The sequence below is a fragment of the Candoia aspera genome, chromosome 2 (genome assembly GCF_035149785.1).
Source record: "Candoia aspera isolate rCanAsp1 chromosome 2, rCanAsp1.hap2, whole genome shotgun sequence".
In the NCBI taxonomy this organism is placed as follows: domain Eukaryota; kingdom Metazoa; phylum Chordata; class Lepidosauria; order Squamata; family Boidae; genus Candoia; species Candoia aspera.
The window spans coordinates 195,642,131-195,665,046 of NC_086154.1; the positions used below are offsets into that span (position 1 = coordinate 195,642,131).

At 40.2% G+C, this 22,916-nt stretch overlaps 1 protein-coding gene across 1 annotated transcript in view; it reads right to left on the reverse strand.

The window, feature by feature from the left end:
- The window catches only part of KLF9 (KLF transcription factor 9), a 29,382-nt gene extending 11,661 nt beyond the window's left edge, over positions 1 to 17,721 (reverse strand). The window contains exon 1 of the mRNA XM_063295145.1: positions 15,951 to 17,721. Coding sequence (XP_063151215.1) covers positions 15,951 to 16,464 — 514 coding nt within the window. The 5' untranslated portion in view covers positions 16,465 to 17,721. The remainder of the gene's footprint in view (positions 1 to 15,950) is intronic.
- Positions 17,722 to 22,916: the final 5,195 nt, after the last annotated feature.

Genomic DNA, 22,916 nt, shown 5'->3' on the forward strand with positions numbered 1-22,916 from the left:
AAAAATAAAGCTACTGTACAGAATTCTGATTCTGAATAGGAATGTAACACATCCAAGCCCAGCCCCAAACCCATTTCTCAGGATCAAGGCAAAAATGGGCATTAGTCAAAATGTGATAGCTGAGTGCTGCCATTACTATTTACTTCTGGGGCGGGGGGGGGGGTAGGGAAAATCACTGACCAAAGAAAGCAATTGCATCTTTAAACCTGACTATCTGGCACTTGCTGTCTGGCCTTTATCCTCTTGGCAATGATCTTCGAAGACTGGTGACGCTTATCCTGGAGGCCTCTAAAATGAAGTAGAGAGTTGGAATGAAATGTAGCTGTGAACAGACAGCAGGAACATCCTATCCTTACACAAGCTTAGTGAGAGGGTTCCAGAGAAGACCACACTAGAAAGGAGATTTTAAGCTTTTACTCTTTCCACACAGTGGTCTTTTTACAAACATATTGGGTATCCATTTGTACTACTGTAATACCAAACCAAGGTGGGAAATGATTATGTGCCATCAAGTCATTTTCGACTCCTAGTAATTGCACAGATTTTCTCCATGACAATCTGTCTCTAACCTGGTCTTTCAAGTCTTCCAAGAGTGCACACATCGCCACGGTAACTGAGTCCATTCACCTGAGTGCTGGCTGTCCTCTTCTTCTCTTTCCTTCCCCCTTTCTCAGGATTACAGCCTTTTCCAGAGAGCTAAGTCTTTGTGTAATGTGTCCGAAACAGGGTAATTTGAGCCTGGTCATTTGTGTTGGAAGTCCTGGCAAATCCAGCATGCCTTATTAGCATATGGATGGTTGCTCTAGGATGCAAACTCTCCATGCTACTGAGGAAGCTGTTTGTTGCCACTTCCACTTCCTCTCTCCTCTTCCTTCTTCCACCTACTGAGGAGGCAGCAAGCATGCTGCTCTCCTCTGCCTCCATCTTGGGCCTAAAGCCATGTGCCTAGCCCTTTCTTCCATGCAGCTCTTAACAGCTATAGGGCTAAGAGATCACTAAGTATAGTTAAAGAACAGAAGAAACAAGGAACATCATTTTTCCACCAGAGATGGATGTAACAGAACCAAGAATATAAGTCATTAGGATTCTTTTTACTTTACCTTTGAACCTACTATGTCTAAGCATGTAATTCTTTATACCTGGGAGGGCTAAGTGTGTAAGATCGATAACCTGTGTTTCTCTGACATGCTCATTTAAGCTATTTAAGATAATATTCTTTTTCTGTGCACAGCTCCTCTCCTGTGTTAAACTCTGCTCCAATTCTGTGGTCCTAGCAGGCCACTAACTGGCTTCAATTTGTGCCTTGACTGAGAGGAGCTGTACTAGGTAGACAGGCAGACCTATCACAGAAACTTACAGGGTATTCCCAAGAGCTTCCAGTGAGGATCATGATGAACTAGATGTCCCCAAAGGAGAGGAGACAGCAATATGGCACAGATTGGCCAGCAGAAATCTTTCTGGATAAAGGAGAGATAGGGATTGCCCATTTGCTCCTCATGAGTAGACTGCAGGAACTGAGGCTCTTGGGGTTGGCTCATGAGTTGAGCAGCTGGGAGTCGAGGGAATTCAGTCAAGCTCACAACCATAACTGAAACCTATTATATGGACACAAAGTTCAGCTGCCTCATTTCTTAATCACTTTTGAATGTAATTAATTTACAGCTAAAGAAAGATTTTCTAAGCATCAGGATAAGACTCCACTTGGTGAGTTATAATTCTTTTTGGATTACAAAGGAATAAAGAAAGAAAAGGGTTTTAAAGAGTTTAAAATTTTGGTAAAAAGCTTAATAATGAGCTGATCTAAGAAAGTTCAAATTCAAAATGTATAAAGGGGACAGTTACAGTATTTTGAAATATTATTTTTTAGTGAAAGTGCTTTTGAATAAATTGGAATTAAATTAGACAAATGAACCAGACCTTCATGGGAATGTTTTCTATTTACTATTAAAGAGTGCAGACAATTGGCAGAGTTTGCAAAACAAAATATAATGGTAATTTGAGCCAGACTGTGATGCTGACTGTAGCTACGGAAATGTAGCTATGGAGATGTGGATTGTGATGTTGACTGGAACTACAGAGTGCCATTAGAGAAGAAAGTATTAAAGGCACAAGAACAGAAAAAAGGGGGGAAAAGCTTGCTTTTTTTCCCCCTCTTGTTTGAGACACTTTCCTTTTTGGATTACAATATTATGACAACCAGAAAAGCAGTGAGAATGGAGGGGAGGAGAGGATCACTAGAGCAACCTGCAGAGAAAGGAATTACACCAGATTTGCTTCAGCAAATGTTTGCGGAATTGGGAAATAAATTAGCAGAATCACTTGATACTAAACTAACTAAATCACTTGATACCAAATTGACAGCTTTTGAAAAAAGAATGGATGAAAGACTTGTAAAGATGAAAGAGGAGATGAAAGGAGAAGATGGAAAGCTCTGGAAAACAAGTGTCTGGAGAGGTCAAGCAAGTTAATGACCAAGTGGAAACTTTAGGGAGTAAGACAGAAGTTACGGACAGTTGGAAAGAGAACTAGATAATCTAGTTCTGTTGGAACTGAGAGAGAAGGAATTTTGTTTGAGATTTAGAGCAATCCCAGAGGATTCTGGTGAAAATGTTGGAAAAAAGATTATTAAAGCCTTGGCAAATTTTCTGGATTGAGAAGAGGAGGACACTGAGGCAGAAATAGATAGAATATATAGAATAAGTTCCAGATTTGCGAGAACAAAAAATGTTCCAAGGGATGTTTTGGTGCACTTTGTCAGGAAGAAGACAAGAGATAAATTTTGCAGCAGCATTTTAATACAAGATTGAAGACTGATAATACAGATATAATTGTTCTTAAAGAAATTTCATTAGAATTTTGCATAAGAGAAAAGAGGTGTTTTTTTTAACTGAGAGATTAAAGTGGAAAAAGATCCCATTCTGACAGAAAACATTGGAAGGTGTGATTTTTGCTTTTAAACAACAGAGGTTTCAACTGAATTCTGTTCAGAAGGCAAAGGAATTTTTAGAAAAATTCAAAGAGGAATTGGAGGAGAGCCAAATGGAGGTCTCAGAGAGGACTACACAAAAACTCCAACAGGTGCAACAAGAAACTGAAAGAAATGATACTGAACTACATGCTACAGGCATAGATTTTTCTAAACTTTTGGCTTGATGATGGATTATAAATGCTTAATGTGGAATATAAATGGAGCAAATGCTCTTTAAAAGAGGGAAAAAATCATTATTTGAAAAAACTAGAACAAGATATAATTTGTTTACAAGAGACACGTATTAGAAAAAAAGACATAAAATATTTGATTCACAAAATTTTGGGTGAAGAATTTATTTGTGCAGCAACAACAACAAAAAAGAAATGGAGTTGTTTTGTACACAAATCCCCAACTAAAACCAGAACTTGTATTGACTGATGAGCATGGCAGATTTGTTGGGGTGGAAGTTAATCTGCATGGGACTAAGACTTTGAGATTGGGAACTGATGCTCCAAATGAGGACAAAGCATTGTTTTATAAATGACTTAAGGAGAGAGTAACAGGTTTTTCCTATGAAAAGTGGTGGTTGATGGGGAATGGAGTGATCTCCCCACAACTGGAAAGAACTTCTGAAAAAAAAAATTAGAATTACTCAAGGCAAATAGCCAAAAGGTTTTTTTGATCTGATGGACAATTTAGGGCTGGTTGATATATGGTTGATATATGGAGACAGAAAAATGGCAATTCAGAAGAGTTTATTTACTTTTCTGAAAGACGAAGATCTTTTTCAAGAATAGACATTATTTGGATCTCAATAGGTTTGGCCATTAAGTTTTCTAAAGTAGAGATATTACCAAAGGCTTTTTCCGATCATAATCCTGTGGGTTTGATTTGAAAACCTAATTCTCTTAGTTGGTGACTGAACAAAATGTTGCTACAGAAAGAAGCAATAGTGTCAGATTGAAAAAGAAATGAAAATAATTTTTTGAAAATAATTTAGGTTAAAGGCACTGATTTAAGAATGGTTTGAGATGCAAGTAAAGCTATTATTAGAGATCATTTTATACAACATAAATGTGAACTTAAAACAGAAGAGTCAAGAGAAAACCCAAGCTATCTTAGATGAAATAAAGGGAAAAGAAGAATTAAAGAATTCTCCAGAAAAGGTAAGTATTTCTCAACAAATTAAGCTTCTAAAATGGCAATTTTCTATGTAAACAGTAAGATAAATGGAAAGAAAGATGGGTCATGCAAAACAAAAAAATATTGAGTTGGCAAATAAACCAGGGAAGTGGCTAGCATATAAATTATGAAAAGAAAAAGAAAAGAAAATGAGATTGAAATTACAAGAGGGAGATACTATATTAATGAACAATGTGGCCATATAAAAACCATTTCATCAATATTATTCTAATTTCTATAAAGGAAGTGACATCTCTCTAGAAAAAATAGATGAATATCTAAAGAAACAAAATTTACCAAAGATTACAGAGGAACAGAGACAGATTTTGAACCAACCTATAACAATAAGGAGGGTTTCTGAAGCTATAAAAAAGATTAAACTAGGAAAGGTTCCTGGACCAGATGGATTATCAGTTTCTTATTATAAATGTTTTGAGGATAAACCTTTACAACCCTTACAAAACATGATGAACTCTGCCCGACAGGGAAGAAAGGTGCAGTGGAGTTGGAAATAGGCTAATATAGCATTAATACTCAGAGGGACAAGATTTGATTTTAACAAGAAATTATAGTCCCATGTCATTATTGAATAAAGACTGTAAGCTGTTCACAACAATCCTAGCTGATAGACTGAAAATAATTTTGCAAGAATTTATTCATGAGGATCATTGTGGGTTTTTACCTAAAAGACAGTTAAAGGACAATGTCAGAAATGTGTTGGACATTTTGGAATACTTGGAGCAACGTAACGAAAAAGAAGCTGCATTGATCTTCTTAGATGCAGAAAAGGCCTTTGACAATTTGAACTTGGCTTTCTTGTTTAAGAATTGAACAAGAATTCAATTTTTATGAATTTTGGAGAAAACTTCATAAAATGGATAAGATTGATGTATCAATCTTATTGATTGATGTATTTGTGCTTTCTTCACAGAAAGCACAAATAATTGTTAATGGAGATTTAACAAAACCCTGTGAGATCCAAATGGAACAAGACAGGGATGCCCACTGTCCCTTCTCATGTTTTTTTTAGTTCTGGAAATATTGAATAGAGATATAAGACAACATGAGAGGATTGTGGGAGTAAAGTTTAGAAAAGAAACTTATAAGTTAAGGTCTTTCTGCAGATGACTTGGTGTTGGTTCTGGAAGATCCTTTAAAGGGAACTGAAATATTAATGGGCAAATTAAAAGAATTTGGTGCATTAGCAGGTTTTAAGATTAATAAACAGAAGATGAAGATGTTAACATAAATATGAAAATAGAAGATCAAACATAACTGATTAATAAAACAGGTTTTAAGGTTGAGAAAAAGGAGAGCCAGTTTGGTCTAGTGGTTAAGGCAACGGGCTAAAAACCAGGAGAGTGAGAGTTCTAGTACCGCCTTAGGCCTGAAAGCCGGCTGGGTGATCTTGGGTCAGTCACTTTCTCTCAGCCAACTCACCTCACAGGGTTGTTGTTGTTGTGAGGAAAATAGGAGGAGGAAGGAGTATTAGGTATGTTTGCCGCCTTGAGTTATTTATAAAAATAATAAAGGCAGGATAATAAATAAATGAATAAATAAAATATTTGGGTATCATTATGACAAATATGAGCTGTATGTTATTTCAAAATAATTATGTTAAAGTATGGAATGAAGTTACAAAGGATATGTTAAGATGGGAGAAATTACAACTGTCAGCGTTGGAGAGAATTTCTATGATAAAAATGAATGTCTTACCTAGAATTTTATTTCAGACAATACCTGTTTTGACAACTGATGCACCTTTTAAACATTGGTAGAAGGATATATCTAAATTTGTGAGGCAGGGGAAAAAATGACGAGCTAAATATAAGATGCTACAAGATGCACAAGAAAGAAGAGGACTGGGTTTACCTGATTTGAAATTGTATTTTGCAGCTTGCTGTTTGAGTTGGATGAAAGAGTGGGTGCTGCTGAGAAACAGAAGGCTTTTGGAGTTAGAAGGACATGACCTGAGATTTCGGTGGCATGGATATTTGCGGTACAACAAAGTCAAGGTCAATGTGAATTTTAAAAACCATTATGTTAGATGTGTCATATTGAGAATATGGAATAGATACAAACCCAAAGGTTGTGCCCAAAAATATCTCTGTGGCTCTCAGCACAAGACACATTATTATAGACAAAAAATAATAAGCAAACACAAGTGGCTAACTTGTAGTGAGATACTAGAATTTTGTCAAGGGGAATGTTAAATTAAATCAAGAGAAGAACTGGTGGCAGAGGGATATAATTGTCAATGGTTCTCTTATTTACAATTATTAGAAAGATTTAAAATAGACAAAAGAATTTATGGTTTTGAACATTCTAAGACGGAGTTTGAAATAGAATTGTGTACAAATGAAGAACATGTAATTGCTAACATGTATAAACCATGAATCGTTCCACACTTCCATGTACTTTTTAAAAACAGAACTCCACAATGGGGAGGGGGTTCCTTTTGTATGGGTGTTGATTAGTTTTGATTAGTTTTTTTTTTTAACATAGAACAAGTAGCATTCCTCAGAATTCAAAACCATGCTGGAATTTCCTTTGTTTCTCAGTGGCCTGATTGGTTTTCCCTTCCCTCACCCATTACAGGGAATATCAACTCGTTTTAAAACACCTAAATAAATGAAATAACCTATTTACCTACCACTGAAATTTTAATTGTAAGTCAATTTCCTAACCTTAACTCTTAGCAGTTGGTTTTCTGCAGGATAAAATATTCTGTAGATCCAGAGCAACTACTAAAAATGGCCTAGCGCTGCTCCTCTCAGTCCCACTTAATTGACAGAAAAGTATTGGAGGTGATTAGGGCTGTAGCAATGGGTGGGATTTGGGCACTGGCTGGCCTGAAGCATGAAGAAACATCCTTGCTTATTCAAAGGCTCTTAGATTTCACTACATATTACTCTCACTAGTAATTAGAAGCACAGACACCAATTGCTGGGAAACAATACTAATAAAGGGCCTTGCCCTGATCTCCCCTGATTGCCCACTCTGGAAAAAGAGAGTGCTGGATTCAGAAGACCTTTGTTTTGGTTCTGGAGAGTTCTTATAGTTCTCTAACTAGAGCAATCTTCCTCAAATATCCAACAAATGTATTGAGACTACAGTTCTCAGATTGCTGGCAAGCTTTGTTTTTGAAAAACTCTAAGAGAACTTCTCACAAGACATAAACTTGGAAAAGGAAACTACAGTATTAGCCATGATGGCTAGGAATTCTGTGAGCTTTGTTCCCAACATATTTGAAAGCTACCAAGTTCAGAAATTTTGGAGTGTTTTTTTCTAATCGGGGTTCCACAGAATTAAGAGGGGAAAACACTTTGTAAGGGACTAATGGGGGGGGGGCTTGACTGAACTCAGCCATCCAATCCTGCTTCAATACTGCTCTGCCCTCAGACTTGCAATGTCACCAGCTTTTGCAAGCAGGGTTTGTCACAAGCCCCGCCTCCCTTATGAGGAGTTCCAGGAACTATTCTTTTTTAACAAACAGGTTGTGCAGCCTGAAAAAATTTGAAAAACCCTGGTCTAGAGTTTCTCTTTCAAATCTCTAAATTCTTTTATACTTTCCCAAGTAAAAGGAGACATACACACATACAATTTCCTTTTTTGAAGTCTGGACTTATGGCGCAAGGGCTCACGATGGCTCTTCCCTCACTCAGGGAAAGAATAGTGATATGGAATACATGTTAGGAATTGTTAAGAAAAAGAATTGGAAATAGCATAAACTACAACAGAACAAAAAATTTTACTTTGCATGACGCTGAAGAACACTGACTTACTTGGCTTTTTCCACTGAGTTTTATGCCAGGAGGTGTGGCACAGCTGACTGGCACATTTGGCTTCTCTTGAGAAGGACCCCTCACCACCAGCTTCAGAGGGTATCAGACTGGGCAGAGCATCCTGGTAAAGTCCAGCCTCTTCTGGGAAGATCTTGGAAAAATGCTCACTGACTTACTTGTGTCATTGTGGCTTGCACTGGCATCAATTACTCAGCAGAGCTACAGCAGGCTGCTACGGTAACATACAATGCCACAGAAATAGGCAAATCACAGAGAAGGGAAAGGGCACAGTGAAAGTATCACTCAGAGTTTGATCCCCTTTTCTAAAAGTAATGCATCCCTGAGCAGACTTAAACCTGCTCCAATCACACAGAATTTAAAAGGAAGGTTTGACCTAAGAATGTATGCCAGGCCTTGAGCCAATCTTCAGATAGCTGAGAGCTGAGTTAAACTGGGTTGGCAAGATCAGCACCAAAGTGTGACATTCCACTACTGCAAAGAAGAGCAAAGTTAAGGTTTAAGGCTGGCCACATTCAAAAGGTTGAGAGCTAAGAAAGTGAATGACAGCCAGAGCAATATTAGCTTTCCATTCCAAAAGTACTCTGATTGGTAGAGAATTCAATGAAAGGCTGAATCTCATTGGTCAGAAAGCCCATCATGTCAATGTGAGAAAGCCCATCATGCCACTCAACCCCTCCTCAACATTTTCCATGTATGGCGATGAAATTGCAGCATTGAATATTGTCTGTGACAACCCCAGAAGCAGCAAAAAGCTGGTGAATCTGCAAAATGTTCACAAGGCTGCAAACTGCTTTGCAACCACCTAATTTGTTTTGCTGCATCAAAATGGGTCTCTGTTTCGCTTAGCAAATCTGCTTTGATAGAGTGATCTGATTGAAGCTTGGTCAGATCAAAGGCTACCTTCGAAGATTTGCACAGCCCTAACTTACAGTACAATTATGTTTGGAATCTAGGTTGTATCTGGTTGTTCAACAAACAAAGGCTAAAGCCTTGAATATTTTTAGTTAAAAAAATAAAAATGAGAGTATGCGATTTTAAATATTAAAGGTAATCAGATACACTCAAATATACTTTATTTGGCCTTAGGCCAAAACACAACCAGAGATACAGACAATAGAACAGTCATGGTTAAGACTTAAGCCCATTGATATGTATGGGTCATCTGGTCCTAAGGAAACACAATGTTTCATTGTTGAATGGCAGAAATTTGCAATTCTATACGTCTCTTTAGAGACTCTATCTGCCAGTAAAAAGTTATGTAAAATTAATCAGGGTGACCTGGTCAGTGATATGAAGAAAATATAGATTCCACCCCTCTTGCTTTTTCATAGAACTGGAAGTCAAACTTACCATCTGGCAATAACTGGCCGTACGTTCTTGCCAGGCTCCACGCTGCTGGCACAGTCAAGGAAGCAAGAACTACATATACAGTATTTTAGAAAGGTATCTTTAATGCTAATCTTGGAATGAACACAGAATCTAGGAAACTTTAAGAGGAATTTCCCACCCTCATTTATACTGACTTCATTAAGGCAGGATCTCTTTGAAAGATTTGAAAAGCTCCTTCCCAGCTTTCTTACTACCTGGGCTGAGTTGCCACTTATGAGATAAACTGCCAACACCCTTTGTCTGTTGATTGATTGTGTCTACTCTGCCTTCCATTCCTTTCTCAGCCTACCCACAATCTCTCACAGCACACAAAAAAAGAAAACATACACTCAGCCTATGGCACCACTAGATAACAGGAAGCAGCGAATACTACTAAAAACTAAGTTGGAAGGCTCAGAAAAGATGAGACACACTCAAAGAAGATAAATCTGTGTCTTTAACAATTATTCAAAATAGGGATCCACATTCTGAGGCCATCTAAACCTTAAGTGAGGGGGGCATTCTCTTATTAGGGATTCCCTTGGGGCATCTTCCTAGTTGTGAACAGAATTGTAAATTAAATGGACCTGTGGTGTGACTCTGCAGAGTTATTTTATGTTGCTGTTTACTTTGGGAGTATAATTTGTAGCAGCTTTTTTCAAAAGATAGTGTGGGAACTAGTTGAAAAAAAAAAAGACTGTGAAGGTGGACTTTAATGAAGCTAGTATTGACCCCATAAATAGATACTGGGGGTGGGGTAATAAAGATTGTCCCCACAATCTTAACAATTCACCCCTCATAACCTACTTTAACTACTATCTAAATGTACTGCAATCTTCTTTATCTCCCAACGAACTGGTGTCACTCATGACTTTTCCCTCAAATCCTGCATTGTCCAGGCATTCATTCATTGCCTTGTATTAGCATTTGGCTGTTTAGTTCTCATCATCCCCTCTCAAGCCACAGATGTCCCAAAATCATCCAGAAGCTATTAAGTCTCCATGGACTAGAGCAAAATATCAGCAATATTCTCCTGTCAATCTTTTTTTAAGGTTCCAGAGAAACCACTGTTATATTTGTGTTTTTCACAGCAATTCTTCTACTTTTTCATTTGTCTTCTGGCATCAATTGTCCCAAATGCTTAACTCCAAAGACCCAATCTTAGAATTATGAATGCCACTATTCACAAACATCTGGATACTCCATGCTCAGCTGGCAGCAGCCTGCAAAGCATCCTTTTCCTCGATGTAAGTGATTTTAAAAAATCAGTCTGCTACAAACACATACAATCTGGAAAGCATAAAGGAACCAATGCTGTCAAGGAAAAAAAAATGCATTCAGAGCCAAGATGTGTGAATTTACATTTCCATATGAAAAATATTTGCTATCTACCAGAGTATGACCACTGCAATGGCAATGGCTGATATTCTTTTGGACAGCACTGTGACAGAAGATATCAAATATATATAGGTTTTTGCAAACATAGTCGGCATAGGCAACAAATTGGAAAGACCTCACTTAGAATAAAGTTACTTTCAATTTTTCATAGTTCTCTGTGGACAAGTTGGCTATTTAAGCAGCAAGAATAGAAGACAAGATCTGAAGTTTATCTCAGTTTGGATAACGTCTAGATATTTATCTGTCCATCCAGGAAATATTTATTCAAATTCTGAATATTGCTTTTGTTCGCTTTCCTGATTTTAGAATTGAGAAATTGGACCCAGTTCATTTCTTCTTCAGACTAGGAAGGAAACAGGAGTAGAATTTTTTTTTTAATGGACAGAATACGTGTGCTGAAGGCTGATGTCCTGAATCACGAAAAAACATTGGTTGGGTCCAAACATTCTTGCAGCCAAATATTTCCAAAGATGATAAAAGCATCTATTTTCAAGTAGGTGGCAAGATGGAAACAACAGATAAGAATGTTAAAGTTGTGATCCAGGAGATTTCTCAGTAGCTGATTATTTGACTGTCTGCAATGTGCTGTCATAGCTGGGGAAGCCCCCAAGGGCAGAGGCAGAATTTTCCTCATGTGTGCTGGATGTCAACAGTTCTGGCATTTGGAGAATGTCCATGACTAGCAATTAAAGTTGCCAGCCTTGGTGTCAAAGGATGAAGCTGATGGGTAAGCATGGCTCTTATCATTCACTGCTTCCTTTCGCAATGTGCATTTTCCTTCTTAGGCTGGACTATGTTCATTCTCTATTTCATGGGAAGAAACATTTGTTTCTTCAAAACTTTAGCTGTGAATAATTTTTTGTCCATTTTATGGAACCTTTGAATGCAGTAAGCAATACAAAAAATGATTACATAAATAGTAAATTGTAATCAGGACTTATAGATACACTATTAACACTAGAATCAAATAGGGTACCCAGATTAATAATACCTGCATTAACAATAGAAATAAAAAGTTTTTTTTCCCAAAAGAAAATGCTTACTGACTACTCATGTAGTTATTGTGTTTACCAGATTATATTGAGAATCGATCAATTCATATTGTGTATATCTCCGTGTAAGTAAAAAAGTTGGGACCAATGATATGGGCAACACAATGTCATGGAGTCAGGACTAGGATGCAATTAAATAAATTACTGTTAAATACCAAATCCCCATATGGAGACTCCCATACACACAAGATAAACCATACTTTATTTCTTATAACGGCTCCATGTGTCCCTAAAAAGCGTATCTTCTACATATGCCTGTAAAAACCCTGCAAGAAAACTAGAGCTTGAGAGTGTGTTCAACTTCTTCATGACCAGGCTTAGAAACCAAAGCATCTGTCTGTTCTCAGTTTCACATGCCATCCTCACTCAAATCTTCCACAACCTACATGGAAAAATTCAGCACAATTCACGTGCATTAGTGGTACAATATGGTTTTAGAGCCTCCACACTTCTGGAGTCTATATGGATAGTGCCAAAACCTTCATGATAATCCCCATATTACTTAATTTAGCCACCCCCAACCCGGCACCTTCTTTCTCTGAAGCATGCCAGGTTGGTGAAGGCCATTTTGTTGATGTGTTTCCATGCCCAGGATCAAAGTGCACAACATACTCCTATAGCCTTACTGGAAAAATATGGTTTTAATAATATAAATGAAGAAAACACTAAAAGCAGTTATAAAGTCCAAGAGAGAAGAGAATGGTCAAGAAATGCCTCCAGGGAGATGTGGAATGCACAGGTGAGACATGGGTTCTCAGTCTGCTTGCCTTATTCAAGTGTTTTATTTGCTTAAGCCATAGTCATCCTAATCTTAATCTAAAAGAGCAGTGAGAAATCTCTGGCACTTCAGATGTGGTTATTATAGTCCCAGTCAGCAGGACCAATGATAAGGGATGCTGGGAATTTTAAGTTAGCAACTAGTTGAGATTCACCACCTTGAACTATCTATTTACAGGTAGTCCTAGTTTAGCGATTGCCTCATTTAGTGACCGTTCAGTTATGATGGTGATGAAAAAGTAACTTTGCAACCAGTCCTCACATTTACGACCTTTGCAGGTCTGTAAAGCAAAGGAAAGCTGAAGTAAGATCATAAGCACAGGCACGGTTTCACTTAATGACCAAGTTGCTGGTCCCAATTGTGGTTGCTAAATGAGAACTACCTGTATATCACTGAGTTATATTATCCCTACAAGTAACATTAATTCTGATCCCTACATGTGACTATTGGAATTTGATAGCCAAGGGACTTAGTATTTCAGTTATTAAACACTGCAGTTTCTATTCAAATTATAAACCTATTTGTTGCAATAAATAACTCAGTGATACAACACATCCTCAAAGCAAAATACTACTTATTAATTTCCATCCCAAGCTTCCCCCCACCCCCAGGCTCAGTTGATGGTAATTGTTCGCTGTTCTCTGAACTAGCTTCTTGGTGGAAAGCCTTGAATTCACAAGCATTTAAAGGAGAATATAAGTGAACATTGCAAAATGTGGAAAGTCAATAAATAACACAAATGCTACTAATTTGCAAAACTGTCATTTTCAGCCAAAGTTCTCAGAACACTATATAGGTGTTGCTATCAGGAGACTATAGTGGTAGGAAAAGAGAACTTTAAATGCATTTCTGATAGTGCAGTACTTCAGGTTAGCTGGGAACTACCCAATGTTGCTTTCTTTTCCTTTTCTGAAGTCCTACTGTTAGTCCTATTGCTAGAAAGGAACAAAATTTAATGACTTGCTTTATCAGAATGATTAGTGCTGGACTGGCATTTCCTATAAGCAGGATACTAGTGGGGCATTCTCAACAATTGACCTCTCTGTCTCTACAAAGTATTTGGTATTTCTGCCATGCTGCAGAAAAAGGCTGATGCTCATATTCTCTTTCCTTCCTGTGTTATGGGTTTTATCCACAGGAATCACTGCTGAATGACACACAACACTCCTTTTCCTGTGCACTTTCCATTCCGCACAGTTTATGATGCCAGTTGCATGAACAGGAAAACAGCATTGCGACTCTCTCCCAAAGAAGTCACACATCATCCAGGAAGAGGCTACAGTAGAGTTCAGCCAAAATCCAGTTTGCCACTCTCTCCTGGGCAAAAATTAAATGCACCCAATGTGTACAGCAGTAGCACCATGACCTGACTCCTACAATGAAGATTTACCCCTCTCCAAGGCAACTTAATGTATGTTGGGGAAAGTAATCTATAAGAAAAACACTAAGGATTATAAGCTTCTGTTTTGCTCCTGCAGCAACTATCCCATCTCCATGCAAGGTCCTTTAAGATTATATGCATCACATATTCATCACAAGAGAGGAGTCAGACCCATCCTTATACTATCAGACAAACGTTCTCCCTCAGCTTCCAACTCACATGACCTAAAACTAGGCCATGAAATACCGTGTTTCACAGATAATCTGGACTGTGGAATAACTTGCAACATTGAGTCTGTCTGATTTTCAAATAATGGGAACGTAGCACAAATAGAAAAAAACATATTCACAAAGCAAGTGAAAGCCGCTCATTTCCCAAGATGGCACTGAGATTCCTCATCACAGTGCTTCTGCTCTGAACAGGCCATTCATCAGAACACTACAGCCATCTCCTTTTTCTTCCCCAACAAAGGAAGCACCAGAGAACATACGACCACCTCAAGACCAAGTTCCTTGTCTTGGAACTTGCCTACCATTTTATGATCACACAACCAGCAAAAAGTCAGGCTAAAGTTGCGATGTGTGTTTTGCCAATGAGTTACCATAAATACACATATGTGTCATCTTCAGAGCTTACTAACCATCTCATGTTTGATCACAGATGCTGCCAACACACCCACGTACAACAACTGGGTACAACGTGCTTTGGTGGAAAAGATGGCATTCATTTCCCCCAATCATTTGGTCTTTCATAGAAGCTCTCTTTAAATATACTAATCAGCTTTTATCTTTAAACATATTCGTCAAGTGCTAGGAACGCACTTTCCTGTGCCTGCAAGACAGTACCAGATGTACTAAGAAACAGAGAATTATAACCCATTATAATTGGCTGGGGTTTAAACCAAGAATAAGCAAACATACTGATGATGCACTCAACAAGTTTTCTAAGCCTACAAAAGAAGGCAATTAGGCAACATATGATGCAAGTGGCTCAAATGAAGACAGCTGCCATATTACTGAAAACTGAATGAAAATAACAAGTTTACCTTAAAGAATAGATGGGGTCATATTACTAGGTGCATTTGGACATCATTAAACAAAACTGCCCAAAAACTGGGATGTCAGGGCCTTCTGCTTTTCCTGCCATTACTTCTCCCCGCCCCCTGTGTTTACCTCCCAGGGCGCTGAAAGCCAAGAGTGCCCACGTGTGATACTTCATGAGAATCTGAAAAATACGTCATCAGTCCACGACAGCCACCAAACCCAGCCACGCCCAGTTAGAGTTTATGGGACCAAGAGGTGCCAAAGAAGCTGAGCCAGACACAGCATTCAAAAGGCTACTTTAGGAAGCAGCCGAAGCAAACATGACCTTAGCTCCCAGTCTAGAATTTCCTAGGGCTCCAAACACAGCACTGAGAAGCTCTTGATGGATAAGAGAAATGTTAAGGGGAAGACCACCATGCAATTATAAAATAGGAGAAAACCCTATAAACTTGGTCCATGCAGCCCCCACCCCACCCCCCAGCATCCTTTACAGACTCAAATGCTGTTTCTGGACTGAAGAGCTCCTCTGCTGGCCTGATCAGCTCAGTGTAAGCATCTACAGAACAGGGGAGGACAAGGTGGGGTGCCATCCACTCAAACACCCTTAGCTCCTCCATCCACCCAAGTGCCATTGGCAGTAACATCCTGTGCCCACATGTATTCAGCCCGCACTGGAGAAGGCTTAGAAGGCAGAAGCAGAGATGGGCAGGCAAGAAGAGCAGAGCTAAGGCAACCGCGGCATTTTAAAGAGGGTTCAGATGAGGACAACCGACATACTTGAAGGAGGGGGAGGAAGAGCGAGCGGCTGTCGTTGCCGCCGCCGCGGGAAAAGAGCTCGGCTTCCCTTTCCAGAACTCAATCCTGGCCTTTTCGCAAGCAGGTCCCACCGCGGCGGGCGGCTCGGCTCCCGGCCGACCCTTGCCCGCCCGCGCCCCGCCCGCGCCCCTCCCCCGGGCGAGAGGGCCGCTCACCTGTGTGCACTCGGTAATGGGCTTTAAGGTGGGATGACTTGCCGTACACTTTGCCACATCCACTGTAGGGGCACTTGTGTCTCTTTTCCGCGGCCAGCTTCCCTTTCGCCGGCCCTCCGCCGTGCAGGAGCGCGAGGGCGCCGGGCCCGCGGCCAGCCTCCTGGCCCTCTGCCGGGCTGTGGGAAGGGCTCGACCCCGATTCGGTGGTCACGTCGCTGTCGGACCCGACGTCCTCGTCGGGGCTCTCCACGCTGTCACTGCAGATGGAAGGGGCGGGGAGGGGTCTGTATTTGTTCAAGTCCAGCAAGCTTTTGGCGATGGTCACCAACGTGCAATAATCCTTCCAGGCGTCCCGGGGGTCGTTCATTTCCTTGGTCACGACGGCGGCGGCTTCCTCCTCGGGCATCTTCAGGACCTCGGCTTCTCGGGTCACGTCTGATTGTGCCACGGAGCGGTTAGAAATGGACACCAAGCATTGGGCAGCCACGAAGTCCACGTAAGCCACCGCTGACATCTTGCAGGCGACCGTCAGCCCCCCTTCCGCCCGGGGTAATAATTTAAGAGGGGGAGGGGCGGGACGGGGGAGAAGGAAGAGGGCCCCGGGGCAAAACTTCTTCCGCGCTGCTTGCCTGTCGCCGCCGCCGCCCTCTCCCCCTCCGCGGGCCGGGTGGGTAGGTGGGGTGACGGTGTTACGAGCGCCAGGCGGCTTGTCGCCTTGCCTTCAGGCTGCGGATCGCGGGTGGAGGTGGGGTGGGGTGGGGTGCCGTTGCAGCCAGGAGGAATCCACTGCCGTGGCTCGGCGTTTACATAACCACGACCATCCGGAATTCCCAGCCAGGAGAACCACGCTAGCCTACCTTTTGACCTCGGTCGCCGTCGTTTTCCGCGCCCCCTCTCCACGGACGCCGGAGAACTCCAGATCGGTCAGGCTTTGCGCGTGGGTCATGCACTCCCGGATACCCTTCTGAGGCTGGACTATGATAAAGCTCCCTTCTTCCGAAAACAGGGTCACGAGTGGTGGTTTCAAGTAATCCAAATAGCACCAGCAGGGAGTTTTCCCTGTTCTTCTCCTCCTCCTCCTCCTCCCCACCCCGCGAGGGGACGGAAAGAAGAAAATCGAAAAGAGCTCGGGAAGAGCTCAGCAATCCGCGTACCCAAGCCGCCGCCGCCGCTGCGTTTGCTTCTCCGCCCCCGCTCCGCGAGGCTTTCCAGCGCATTCACACACTCCTCAGAAGGCGCGGTGCTGAAACATCAGCCCAAGCGTGAGGACTCTACGCAGCAGCACAGGCTGAGGCTGGATCTGCCCACTGCCTGACTCACTCCCCCCTTGCCTACGGCTCCTCAATGTTCCAGCACAGCCCTGCTCAGGACCAGTTTCGCAGAAGCCCATCACGCAAAAGGTTCTTCCAGCGAGCCCCCCTCCGCCCCTCCACCCCCAATTGGTCAGCCGGGAGAGTGATTCAACTCTGTTTACCTTCTCCTCCTTCCACTCAGAAGGGCCCTTTTTGCATGAGAGGAGTGTCTACAGACGGGGACCTCGGCCAATCCTAAGGTTTCCTCCCGATGCCTCGTGCTACTCCCGACGCCCTGCAGCCCCCACTTAAAAGGGCAACCGAGGGAAAGGCGGGAGCGTTTATTCCAGCGGCACCGAGATTTGAAAGCACAGAGCCGAGCGCGTTTTGTCTCCAAATGGCCCGTTAGTCAGGGCGTCAGCTACCCGGGGTGCGAGGACCCACCAGATCCAGCTCCTGCTCGCGTCTTTTCCCTCCAGGGATATTTGCCGCTCGTTCGGCTAGCAAAGACTCGAAGTTTGCGCTTCCAGCAGAAATCGGGTTAACTGGCTCACTGAAAGTCCTTATAGTCCCAGCAACCAGCTAACCAATCAAAAGTGCTTTGGCTGATGTCACTAACATTGGCTCCGCCAATGAAAAATACATTCCAAGCAGTCCTGACTTGTAAACTTAGGTCTGAGCATTAGTTAGAAAGAAGTGTTTTGAAAGTAAAATATAAACTTTAGTATTCTGTGGGATGGGGAGGAGGAGTTGGACAAGGAATTGCATAATCGCAGTAACATCCCTATAATTAGTTCACACACACATTTTACAATTAAATATAGGGCACGAATCTTCAAGTCACTGATTCAGAACAAAAAAATTCCAAGATGGAATCTTTTGTGTGCTATGGAATGACCAGTGTGGGAAATAAATATATACCCCTTGCCTTGAGAAAGCTGCCAAGAAAAAAAAAAATGCAACAGATAGGGTAAAAATTTAGAAGCTGGGAGGAAAAATGCTAGCAAAGAAAGAAACATAACGGCTGCTTTTTCTTGCTAGTGTGAATAAGTGAACAGTTCAGGCCTCAGAGAAATTTGCACTATAAAATTTAATACAGAACACTCTTAATGCTTTCTTGTCAACTAGTGGTCATCTGGATTTTTGCAAAAAGAAAAGCAGGGGAGGTAAAACCCATCATCATACACATTGGAGCAAAAGTAAGAATATGAAGAATAATTTGGTTATGAATCTTATGAAATAAATCCGATTGCAATAAAAAGTCACTCTCATTTAATGTTCTCCTATTATAGCAAATATCTACTAGTCACGGTCCACAGCATCAAAAGTACGGTGAGCATAAGAGTTTAAAAGGGAAATTTTATCCTTCGCCCTTTCAATCAACAATAATGCAAACAGGGCCTTTGAGTGGCATGATAGGGAACTATTTTTCCCAAAGTGGGTGAGGTCAGGAAAAAAAAGTAAGTCACCCCCCCAAAGATATAGGACAAAGTTCACTAAAAAAAATCCATCAATTAAGTTAATATGATTATTGGTATTCTTCAGTCATTCAGTCACTTCTGACTCTTTGCAACCCAACAGCCAGCATACATCTCTGGGATTATCTGTCAGTAAATGCTTCTTCGATTTCTCATCAACTCAGTGGTAGCATTAACCATCTTGTTTCAGTTGGCTTTGATTTTTACAGGCTTCCAAGTCTTCTCAAATTACTCTGGCCCTTGCATTATATGACTAAAATCTTTAAGCTTTAGCTTCATTATTAGTGCTTTCAGGAGCAGACTGTTTTTATTTAATCGAGTATTGAACTGAGAGCCAGTTTGGTGTAGCGGTTAAGGCAACGGGCTAGAAACCAGGAGACTGGGAGTTCTAGTCCCACTTTAGGCACAAAACCAGCTGGGTGACCTTGGGCCAGTCCCTCTCTCTCAGCCAAGGAAGGAGGCAATGGCAAACCAGTTCTGAAAAACCTTGCCAAGAAAACTGCAGGGACTAGTCCAGGCAGTTGCCAGGAGTCAAAAACTGACTCAAAGGCACACACACCCAACACTTGAGTTATTGTTCTTTTTACAGCCCAAGGTATTCTCAATAATTTCTCCAGCACTGCAATTCAGAAGCATGCATTTTTCTTCTTTCTGATAGCCCAACTTTCACAGCCATATGTTACAACTGGAAAAACCATGGCCTTGACAATATACACCATGTTTGGCGGTGTAATGTCTCTGCACTTCAATATTTTGTAATGACTTGTCAAAGGTTTTCTCTCGTTTACCAGATGTTTCTTTATTTCATGACTATAATCATCCTGGTAAATTTTTGAGCCTAGGAAGAAACTGTCTATTACGACCTCATCTTCTTTCCTGCCTGTTTCCACTGGGTTGGAATTGCTTGTTGACATAAACTTAGTTTTGTTTTGTTTTCTCATTGAGCAGCAGACCAATTTTTGCACTCTTTCTTTCATCTCAAACAACAGATTCCATAAGTCTTCCTTGTGCCCAGCCATTAAAGTGATATCATCATCTATGAGATTATTGAAGCTTTTCTGACAATTTTAATGCCAATTTCTGTTTCAGCATTTCTCCTAATAAGTTCTGCATATAAGTTTAATAAATAAGATGACAATATACACCCTTGACACATTCCTTTCTTCTGGACCATTCAGTCGCTATATAATTTAACAGTTGCTTCCTAGTTATCTTATGGATTCTTCAATTTGCAAATGAGGTGGCCAAGAATATACCCCTGTTTTTAAGGGCTATCCATTGTTTGTTGTGGCCTACACAAAAAGCCTTTGTATAATCAATGTAGTACAATTAACATCTTTTTGGAACTTCCTTTCCTTTTCCAATATCCACTGCTGATTAAATGTGAACTTGAGTGCCCCTACCTTTTCTATATCCAGCTCGTTCATCTGGAGGTTTTTGTTTCATGTATTGTTGATGTCTGGATTGCAAAATCTGGACCACTATCTTATCAAAATGTGAGATTAATTCAATTGTTCGGTAGTTTGAGTAATCTTTAGTAATCTTTAGCCTTTTTGGCACTAGAATATAAATGGATCCTTCTGGGCCCTTGGCCATTGCGGTGTTTTCCACACTTTCTTACAAAACAAAGTAGCACTTTTATTGCATTATCTTGCAATGCTTTAAACAGTTCAACTGATATATCATCAGTTTCTGCAGTTTTATTGCTCATAACATTTTTAGGGTCCATTTAACTTCACTTTCCAGAATGACTGTCCTGATTGTATGTATCATAGTTTTTTGACTTAGGGGAGGGGCAGTTTCACTTTGTATTTCCACCATCTCTTCTTTATATCTTTGTTCTCCATTAGATCTTTGCCTTTTGCTTTGTCTTTTATCACAGCCATTTTTGTATAAAAGGGACTCTTTGGTTTTATTATTTCCTTAAATAAATCTCTTATCCTTTCCATTCAGTTCTTATCTTCAGTTTCTTTACACTGCTTATTTAGAGATCTTTGACTCTTCTTGCTGTTCTCTGGAACTGGTGCACAGTTGGGCCGATTTTTCTCTGTTTCATTGTTCCCTACTTTCCATGTTTCTTCAGCTATTTTCAACATGTCACCAGAGAGCCTTCTTTTCCATTTTATATTCTGAGGTATTGTTTGCTTCATTTTTATTATGTCACAAATTTCAGTTCAGAGTTCTTCCGGTAGTCTATTTATAAAATCTAACCCATTAAATCTGTTATTTATCTTTTTTGCATAATCATATAGAATATTGCTGAGATTTGTCTTGTTGGTCCGATTTGTTTTATTTGTTTCCTTTAACTGTAATTTTGCGAGAGGTTTGTGGTCTGAGCTGCAGTCAACCCCAGTTCTTGTTTTTGCTTATTGAATAGAATGTTTCTATCTTTACTTAGAGAATGTATAGTCAATTTGATTTCAACGTTTTACATCTGGCAATGTCAATATTGTAAACTTGTCTTTTAGGTTGTTGGAAGGAAATTTTTGCTATAAACACTGAATTTTCTTGTGAGAGTTCTGTTCTGTGTCTATATGATTACTCCCACTATTTAATACATTTCCCTCCATTCGCATTAAAAACAATAATTTAGCACCAGTTCTGAAGGAACTTTGAGGTCTGGTTAAAGCTTTCAAGGGATCTGGAGCCTCACTGGATGTACATCCTGATATAAATATTTGTAAGAATAAAAATAAGAGAGCCAGTTTGGTGTTGTGGTTAAGGCACCAGGCTAGAAACTGGGAGACGGAGTTCTTTTCCTTAGGCATGAAACCAGCTGAGTGATCTTGGGCCAGTCACTCTCCCTCAGCCCTAGGAAGAAGGCAATGGCAAACCCCTTACCATGAAATCTTACCATGAAAACTGCAGGGACTAGTCCACATTGTCACTAGCAGTTAACACTGACTCAAAGACATTAAAAAAACACAATTCTTAAAATAGAACAAATTCTTACTTATAACACAATTCTTCTTCAGGGTTGAAATAATGTTTGTAGATGAGCATACGGGACAACAAACATATGCTTTTTATGTGTATTTTTATTACGTATTCTTATTTAGGAAGGAGTAGGTATACATTCACTACTGTTGAACGGTTATGCAACCACAACAACAACAACTATATAAGGCTGCTGTACTTTGATTTTAACACTTGATCAAATAGTAGACTTTATAGCAACCATTCTGAACAACAATAAATGAAAGTAAGGTGAACAAAGTAATCTAACCTCTCTAGTTTGTCTGGATGTATTTTTCTTTCTTTCAATCACCATTATGAAAATATGGCATTGTGTGGTTTAATTCAAAAAGAGATTGCTTGAGACAAGAGAAAGCTTCTGCAACATTGCTTTCCACTTAAGAGACAGTGATGCTTAACTTGCCCAAAGTTTTCTTCCATTACTTTAAAATAATTAAATATGGTGATATTTAGAAAAAGGATAAATTTGGCTAGAAGGGCAACATTTTTCTTAAAGTCCACAGCAAAAGACATAGAATATATAAATAAGAGAATTCTTCGAGATGGTATTGGGATGGGTAAGATGTTCTGACAAAATTTTATTTTATACCTAGTGCCAAAGGGAGGGAAAAGAACTGGCTGGTATAATACAAAAGAAATTGATTTGATTTATTTTATAAGTCCATTCCTTGCCTATATACTAACTAATTTTTGTGAATTCTGTTATAACTGGACTTATTGTTATGGTTACCCCCCCTCCCAAATAAATACAGGAAATCATACCTTTTTGGAAGGGTTGTCTCATGGAGCTAAAAGTTTGAAGCTCTAGTCAATTCATGTCAGCTATATTTAAATGAGTAACGTAGTCATGTACTCTAATGCAAGATTTTATATTATTACATATTTGTTTTAAAAAGTCATTGGACAGGATAGGTGCATCATGTCCCATTGATAGCTCCCAAGAGACGTAAACACTGTCTATGATAACACTTGGTGGTTTGAATTACTACACCCGTTGTTCCCAGTTAGCACAGCCAATGATCTGTCTGAGCCAGAGTCCCATAACTTTGGTGCTTCAGAGATTACACATCTAAGACAGATGTCTCCAATAGCCTCAGACTTTCCAGTGCAGACAGTGCAAAAAGCCAGAGTTGACTGGGAGGTGATGGATGTTTGGTTTCATGACAACGCATACCCCTTGAAGGTGCTTCCAAAAGCCTAAAAGATCTGTTCAGCCTCCC